The sequence below is a fragment of the Crocodylus porosus genome, unplaced genomic scaffold, assembly GCF_001723895.1.
Source record: "Crocodylus porosus isolate Cpor-Errol unplaced genomic scaffold, CroPor_comp1, whole genome shotgun sequence".
Lineage (NCBI taxonomy): Eukaryota > Metazoa > Chordata > Crocodylia > Crocodylidae > Crocodylus > Crocodylus porosus.
Genome location: NW_017728951.1, coordinates 1696778 through 1706024, shown reverse-complemented (window position 1 = coordinate 1706024; position 9247 = coordinate 1696778). Strand labels below are relative to the sequence as shown.

The following is a 9247-nucleotide window of genomic DNA, read 5'->3' as shown; positions in this document are numbered from 1 at the left end:
AAAGGAAGTTGTTGCCATTGCTTGTTATTACAGTATTGGTATGATTGGGCAATATTTGTAAAATTCCCATTGATTTCAAGTATGTACTCAAATGGAACATAGCTTGCACTATATACCTCACTTGTACCTTTGTTTCTTTGTTTTTCCTTATATTTAGGCCATAATATCTATAAAATTTCTATGCTGAAATTTCATAATGTCAGTGGGGCAGTTTTATGCCACATGATTATGGAATATACTCCTATACCCTTTACACTGTTAAGAAATGGAATGTAAATTCTTATTTCATAAACACACTGAGGAGTTGATTCTAGGTCTTTGAAATCAGTCCATCAGCACATAAGGTAAATACAGGAGACATGAGGTGACATGGCATTTCTCAGAAGTACAGGGGGCAGTGCAGGAGGCTGTATATTAGTTGCTCTTTGCTAGTTGAGGATAAGGAATTAGGCATGCCTGCATAGCATGATCAAATTCTAGGCTGCTCGGAGGCCATTCTAGCCATCTGTGTGCCCTTGGCTCAGCTCCCACTTATACCAGGGGTGTTTTCAGCTGTCACAGAAGTCCAAAGTCCAGGCAGCATAAAGGAGGCTTGAAAGAACCTTTGTACTTTTCACGGTGGACTGTGCCTTCCATGATGTGATTTGCAGGACATCCAGCACCTAGTCTTTCCCTGTATTGTTTTCTGTAGTGTCATACAGTTTGGGACAAAACATGTTCTCAACAGCTGTCCTCCACCACCAGTAAGAGAAAAGGATAAGCTGACAACCTTATATTGTTTTTGACTAGCAAATTCTGGAATTAGAAGCCATGCTGTATGATGCCCTGCAGCAAGAAGCCGGAGCCAAAATCTCTGAAATTCTTTCACAAGAGGAGAAAGACAAGTTGAAGAGTGCCGTAGAACAATGGAAACGCCAGGTTATGAGTGAACTCCGAGAGAGGGATGCCCAGATTCTGCGTGAAAGAATGGAACTCATTCAACATGCACAACAGGTAGACATTGGTACAAGATGTACAATAGTTAATGCTCTGTTTGCCTTCCCCAGATTAAAACATCATGAAATGAGAGCTCTGTCCCTTTATATTTGGCTGCTTCTCTCTCTGATTAAAGTGAAGTATATATTCCAGCTGTTCTTAACCAAGTGTTTCCAGAGGTTGATGTTCAGTTTCCTTTAACAGAAAGCCAGCATGTGTCCAGATAATATTAAAAGCCTAGGATAATAGTAATAATAAATAAATAAATAATAATAATTAAAAGCCTAGGATGATATTTTTGGATGATATTTTTGGAGCTGCCTATGGTGTTGGGCACAAAGTTTTCATTAATCTTCATGGGAGCAACATATCCATGTTCCTTAAGAAATTTAGAGAACCACAGGCTTTAGTTTTTGGTCCAGATCCTAATTTACCTTGGATAGTCCCTCATTATGGGCTCTGTGTATTTTCTATGTCTACTTAATGCATGATGCACAACTGTTGCACTGGATGAGGATACACCTAAAATTAAAACACGTATCGGTTAACAAAACAATTTACCATCTCTCTAAAAAATAAGAGACCCTTTCCAACTCTTTTGTCTTTGTGAGGCTCTATTACTTACCCTTTCATTTTTTGTTTTAAATCTAACAGAGAATTAAGGAGCTAGAAGAAAGAATTGAAGGTCAAAAAAGACAAATAAAAGAATTAGAGGAAAAGGTATGGTAATAGAAAATAAAATATTCTTAAATTACACAAGTATTTTATATGGTTGCATGTGTATGTATCTATTGAGACCATTTTATATGGTTGCATGTGTATGTATCTATTGAGACAATAGTCTTATTGAGAAAGTAAAGTTGAAAGTCAAAGTTCTTATAATACCAATTCATTCTAGCATTAATAGTATAGATGGCACCTATTTAAAATGCAATGTTATAGGTAGGCAAACCTCAAAAAAATGAAATTTTCTCAGTTAAGCAACAACATTCTGACATTCATCTGAAATGCCTCTATATTTAGTCCTCCTAATTCAGTAACAATTGTTTCCCCTGATATTTCAGTAGTTCTGTTTCCAGTCTTGACTGAAAACAAGAAGTGGAGGGGCAGATAAACATAGAAAAAAACAGGTTAACTAAACATTTTAAAGTACTTAGGACAAGTTTGAGGCCAGTTATTTTATCCATATGAAACATGTTGTAGATCAGGAGTTTTAAACCATTTTGATCCTTCAACTTCCCCCCACACAACCATGTGGACTCACCTTTCTCCCAACCCCATATGCAGTCCTCTAGTCCATTTTCAGGCCCCCTCACACAGTCCCAAAGTCCACCTGGGCCCTAGCCTCTCCTAATGTCCCTTAGCCAACCACTGGGCAAACCCATGCACAGCTCCACAGGTTAGCTAACACAAGGAAAGTTTGCCAGGCACGCCAAGCAGGTCTACACACAGTAGCTCTGGAACAGAAGCAGTGTACCTGTGGAAGCAGCATAGCCACAACTGTGCCACTTTCCTGTTCAGCAAGTGACTGCCTGGCACTTAAGGTCCCCTTCAGGCCGGCAGCCAACCCTCTGGTTCCTCTTGGATCTGTGTCTGTGGCTGTCCAGTGGTCTATGGCCCACCAGTTGAGTATTAGGGTTATGCAAAGCTCCGCTGATTTGATTCGGCAGAGATTCAGCCCAATTCGGTGGCCAAATCTCTGAATTCGAATTGAATCAGGACACCCTTTAATCTCTCTGAATTGAATTGGAGAGATTCAGAAAGATTCAGATTTAGATACACATTTAAAGCTGTGTTGAAACATAGACACAGCTTTAAATGTTTTTTCTACATACTTTGAGGTACCAGGCACGGCTTGTGAATGCTGCGATGCTGGGGCGGATGGAGCATCCCACAGGAATGCAGGGGGCTCCCTAGCATGCTTGGCAGAAGACCCAGAAATGGACCAGAAGCACTTCTGGGTCCACCGGGGAGTGTGCAGGGGGCCCTCCCCATGCCTGCCCGGCTCAATGACTAGTGCCTCCTGGATCTGGGGGGACACCCAGGTTCCCTCTGTGGCCAATTTTCGTGGGACGCTCCATCTGCCCCACCATCACAGTGTTCACAAGCCACGCCTGGTACCTCAAGGTATGTAGAAAAAACATTTAAAGCTCTGTCTATGGCTGAATCACTGATTCTCCAAATCAGCATCAAATCTTCAAATTTGGATTTGGCTGAATCGAATTGGGGACAGTAATTGAATCAATTAATCGAATCACTGTCCCTGATTCAGGTTGAATCTGAATCTGAATCAAATAGAGCCCGTTTTGCACACCCCTATTAAGTATCAGTATTTAGAGCAGGGGTGGGCAAAATGCGGCCCACGGGCCAGTTGCGACCCGCCAAGCCATTCTATCTGGCCTGCGGGGCTAAACAATTTAGAAAAATTAATATTAATCTGCCCTCAGCTGCCTGTCATGTGGCCATCAATGGCTTGCCAAAACTCAGTAAGCGACTCTGCCCAAAATAATTGCCCGCCGTTAGAGTGTAGCTGCTTTGGTACACACTTAGATTTGTCTTGGTGAAGTACCTAGCACTTAAATATTTTGGATGCTACTGGAGAATAATAGAAAAATAAGCCTGGACTTCACAAGGTCATATAGTCCAGAACCCTGGCCAGGACAGGATCATCTCTGTCTAAACCGTCCTAGACAAATGTTTGTCTAACCCTCAAAGGCATTCAATGATGGAAATTCCACAACCTCTTTAAGGAATTTATTTCAGGGTTTAACCACCTGATGATTAGACAGTTCTTCATAATATCTAACATAAATCTCCCTTTTTGCAATTTAAGCCCCTTTCTTCTTGTTCTGATCCTGTGGCCATGGAGAACAATTGATCACACTGCTCTAACAACACTTCCTGTATTTGAAGACTGTTATCAAGTCTTCTATTCTTTAGATTGAATAATCTCCCTTATTCTAAATTTTGTCACGTCATGTTTTCTGGATCGCTAATTTTTTTTGTTGCTGTCTTCTGGGCTCTCTCCAGTTTTTCTGCATTTTTCTTAAAGTATATTGCCCAAACTGGACACAGTACTTCAGTGTTCAATAGAATAGAAGAATCACTTTCCATGATTTGCAGTCTGTAGTCATCTTAGTGCATCCTAATGTAATATTTGTTATATTTTTATTGTCAATTAAACAATATTATTTATTTGTATTTTGCAGTTATTACAATGTTGAGAATAAGGGATAACTCCCAGGTCCCTCTCTGCAGTACTGCAGCCTAGTCAGTTGTTCCCTATTTGGATTTATGCACTTGGTTTTTCCCCCCTAATCAAGTAGACTTGTCTTTACTGAATTTCATTCTATTTACTTCTGACTGTTTTTTTCAATTTATCAAAGTCATTTTGAACCTTAATGTATACAAAGAAATTATACAAATTAATTATTAATTATGCATGATTTTCTGTGCTTAAAAATTAAGAGGATGCCTGAGAAACACTGACACTGGTTATGCTTGTTTAGCTTGTATACAAACTTTAGGAAGGTTAGACCGGGGGGAAAAATCACCACCCAGCCTAACTTAGTTCACTCACTTGCAGACCTTACACTTAGATCCCTAGTTAGGTCCATCCATGTGCCAAACTGTATAGATATTCCCTAAAGGTTAGAATGGTTAAGAAATGGCTGCCCCAATCTAATTTTAGTTCACCTGAGAGATGCACTAATTTAGATTAGGCACAGTTAGACTGATCAAACCAAATGTCTGTGCACATACAGAGCACAGCACCAGGCTGGGAAAGCTCAGCCCTAAGGCTTTGCTTTTCTTCTCCCACTTTAGTGCCACCATATTTTTAGCCCCCAACTCCTTCCTCCAACCCCCAGAAGGATATCCCCTCCTTTCCCACCAGGCCATGGCCTTGAACCCAGAGCCTTGGCCTATGGGGTACAGCAGCTCACTCCAGTCTGCCATCTCTCTAGTGGAAGGGTGAGGCAGACACAGGTGGCCATCCAGTTCTAGGCCAGGGGTTTTTAAATTTTTTGGGTCAGTGTACCTCCGGTAGCTGGTTGAGAAGGGAGGAGGGCCACTCGTATGATCAGGGGACAACAGGGCAGGCTCTATGAGGACAGGCTGTGGGACCTGAACCTGTTCAGCCTCCACAAGAGAAGGCCGAGGGGGGATCGTGTGGCCTGTTATTAACTAGTGAGGGGGGATCAGCAGGCATTGGGGAAGTCACTGTTTCCCCGAGCACTGCCAGGAGTGACCAGGAATAACGGTCACAAGCTGGCAGAGGGTAGGTTTAGGTTAGATATCAGGAGGCACTACTTCACAGTCAGGGCGGCTAGGATCTGGAACCAGCTCCCAAGAGAAGTGGTGCAGGCTTCTACCCTGCGGGTGTTTAAGAGGAGGTTAGATGAACACCTTGCTGGGGTCGTTTGACCCCAGTACTCTTTCCTGCCATGGCAGGGGGTCAGACTAGATGATCTGCTCAGATCCCTTCTGACCCTAGAAACTATGAAACTATGTGTTCCCCGGCAGCCAGTCAATGAGTGGGGGAAGGTGTCCCCCAACAGCCAATTGGGCGGGGGATCAGTGTTGGTGACATGGCGGCAGTAGAAGTGCTGGTGGCAGCACCCACTGCCAAATACCCCCTGAGGCCATCCCAGGTACCCCCAGGCATACGCATACGCCCAGTTGAAAACTCCTGTTCTGGCACACACCCACTTCCTGCCAAAGAAGTGGCCAGCCAAGGTCAGCTGACCTCTTACCCCCTCCCATATAAGCCCCTGACCTGGAAGGGGAAATGTCTGGAGCAACCTTGTCTCATGTTGCTACTGACTGACAGATTCTCTGGATACCTGATCTTGCTAACCCCCTGACCTTACCTTCTGCCTGACTCTTTGGATACCTGACCTGGCTCTGGCCTGATCTCCCAGATACCTGACCTGGCTAGTCTCCTGACCTTGCACCCTCCTTACCCTCTGGATCTCTGACTAGGTTCCCTGAACAGATCTCCTGCCTTTTGACTTCCTAGCTTCTCATGACCCTGAAGTGACTCCCAGACATTGTCACCTACAGCTGGGTATGACAATTTGCCAGGACCACCACATGCAGCAAAGGGGCTTGACATGGAGGTAGTCTCTTTACCGGATTCCCTGGAATGACTCAGTCCAAACCAGCTGACACCAATGGCCTTAGCCTGGCAAGTACTAGAAGAACAGGTCTGGCAGTTGTTGACAGAGAATCAGTCCTTCTCCTACCTCTACAGTAAGGTTTCAATGCATCAGCCTTCCTACCTGGAACACCACTTACCCACTTCATTACCCAAGATGTTTGATGGTGACTGGCTGCGTATCCATGGGTTTCTCATGCAATGCTGCACACTATTGATAGCCCAACATAAGCTCTACTTCCAAGACTCAGCATAGCTGAGCCTGGTGGTTAGTCTCATAACAGGAGATGCTCTGAAGTGGGACATACCTTTGCTGGATTGCAATAGCCCAGGCCTCAAGAACTTCATGGTCATGTTTGGAGAACCTCTTCCAGCCTGGAGGGCAGAGGTCACACTGTGGCCCCTGCATTTGGGGGGAAGACTCTATTATGGCTTATGCTTCCCTCTTCCACTGCTATGCAGCAGACACCCAGTGAAATGAGGCAGCCCAACGCCATTATTTCTGCTGGGGTCTATGGGAAGAGATCAAAGATGAACTGGCTTTGGTGGGAACACCTTCAAAATGTGAGGCATTTGTGGACCTGGCTTGCCAGATTGACCTTCACACCTCTGGAATCTCAGTGAAAAAAAAATGAAGCCTTGCCCCCTCCAAGGCCTCACTCTGCAATGGTTGCTGCCAGCCCCATGCCAGCAGGCAGGGGGACCCAGCACCCCAGCACCCCATACCAGAAAACCAGGAACACTGCCAGCAGCAGGAGCAGTGCCACAATGCTGGGGCCCCAGGACATAAGTGCATTATATGCTCCAAGAAAGGGGATCAAGGTCAAGGTAAATGATGCCAGGCCTGGTAAAAGGGGCTGGCTTGGCATCATCCAAAGTCCCCAAGATGTTCACAGTCTATGAAGTCTGTGGCAAACCCCAGCCATGGAATCCCTGATTACTGTTATCTGCCCTGGAGCAAAACTGCTCATTCCTCTTGCTGACTACCCTGGTGGACACAGGAGCCACAGGTAATTTCATAGACAAGACTGTGGCACAAAGATTACAAATCCCACTAAGGCAGTGATACAAACCTAAAATCATAGAGACTATAGATGGCTCACCCCTGGCTGCAGGGCCTATGGAATGCAAGATTGATCTCCTAGGTCACTAGGAAACCATACTCTTTGGGCTCATTTACTCCCTATACTACCCCCTTGATTCTGGGGTTTCCCTGGCTTATGTACCATGACTCCAGTAATCGTGTGAAAAGCCTGGAAGGTCCACTTTGAACTGAGACAATTGACAACAACACTACTGGAAGGCCAGGGGGACAGAAACCTTTATGATCCAAACTGGAGGCCCACCTGCTGCAACTTCCACAGAGGTGCAACCTCCAGAACCTGGAACCCATTTGCTCAAGAAATACCAGGACTTTGCAGACATCTTTGAAAAGAAAAACATGAATGTTCTTCCTCTGCATCAAGATTATGACTGTCCCACCAATTTACAGCCAGGAGTGAAAATTCCTGTGGGACCTATTATGCTATCCCAGTACCTAGAAGAGAATCTGGCCCAGGCTTCACACAAAGGTTCACCTCACCTGCAGGAGCCCCTGTCCTGTTTGTTAAAAAAAAGGATGGTAGTCTCTATCTATGCATTGATTATCAGGCATGGAACCAGTTTACTATCTGAAGTCGGTATGCTCTACCCCTCATCCTACAGCTGCTTGATTGGCTCAAAACTGCTCATATTTTCACCAAACTTGATCTTTGGGATCTTTGGGGAGTCTATAACCTGGTGCAAATCCACATTGGGGATGAATGGAAGACCACATGTTAGATGTGATACAGGCCTTTTGAATACATAGTCATGCTCTTTGGACACCTCAACAACCCTAACTACTTTCCAGTATTTTATCAGTGACATGCTACAAGACCTATTGGACCAATTTGTAATTGCCTACCTGGATAACATCCTGATTTTTCTGGGAAGAATATAGCCAACATGCAACACACATCTGAACAGTATTGGAAAGACTGTGCCAACATGGCCTGTTGGCCAAGTTAGAGAAATGCATATTCAACCAAATGACAATCAAGTTTTTGGATTTGTTCCATCTTCTGAAGGTTTGGGCCATCTGTGAGTGATGGCCCCCAGAATGTTAAAGATTTCCAGAGTTTCCTATTATTTGTAAATTTTTACCATAGATCAATCGCAAACTTTGCCCAGGTACTAAGTCCCATCATGACACTTCTGCAGAAGAACGTCCAGTTCTACTGGTAACAGGAGGCCCAGCAAGTGTTCAAATACCTGAAACAGGTCCTCACCCCTGTGCTTGTGCATCCAGACCCTGCCCTGCCATTTGTGGTAGGAAAGGCTGTATTTAACACTGCCATAGGCTCAGTGCTTTCCCAATAGCAGGGCCCATAATAGACTATAAAGCCCTGCAATTTGTTTTCCCAAAAATTTACCTCAACACAGCAGAATTACAAGATCCTGGATTGGAAACTCCTGGCCATTCATGTGGCCTTTGGGGAATGGTGTCACTGCCTTGAGGGAACATGATACAAGACACATATCTAGAATACATCTGCAAGGCAAAAGCTCTCAATCAGAGGCAGCTATGCTGGGCACTTTTCATCTCTCATCTTGATTTCTGTCATTGGTACAAATACCAACTGGGGTCCAAAAATGAAAAAGCAGATGCACTATTCTGAAGGACAGAATATAACACTAACCCTGTTCAGGTGCCAGCCATGCCCAGCCATATTCTAAAACCACACAATCTTGCCAGCACCATTCAACCCATAGACTTGCTGACCCTGCTTCAAGCAGTCATCCAAGAAGAAATACTCCCCCAAGAAGCAGGCCACTTCCTCCCAACAGTGCCACCACGTACAGGAGGGGGTCATATTCACTTCAGACAAGATTTATATGCCTCGGGGTCTGGCCAGGCCAACTGTATTCACATAAGCCATGATTCACTGTTAGCAGATCACCTGGGATCAGAAAGACCTATCAACCGTTTGTGCAGTACTTCTGGTGGCGTCGTATTCAAGAGCCAATCTGATACTTCATCCAGTCCGGTAATCTTTGTACTCACACTAAAAGACCCACACAGAAACCATGTGG

General features: G+C 44.5%; 1 protein-coding gene across 3 annotated transcripts in view; it reads left to right on the top strand.

Annotated features, from left to right (window-relative positions):
* JAKMIP3 (Janus kinase and microtubule interacting protein 3) overlaps positions 1 to 9247 on the top strand; it is a 91249-nt gene that overhangs the window by 76595 nt on the left and 5407 nt on the right. For all 3 annotated transcript variants that reach the window (XM_019556317.1, XM_019556315.1, XM_019556316.1), the window contains 2 exons: positions 790 to 993; positions 1630 to 1695. In XM_019556317.1, coding sequence (XP_019411862.1) covers positions 790 to 993; positions 1630 to 1695 — 270 coding nt within the window. The remainder of the gene's footprint in view (positions 1 to 789; positions 994 to 1629; positions 1696 to 9247) is intronic.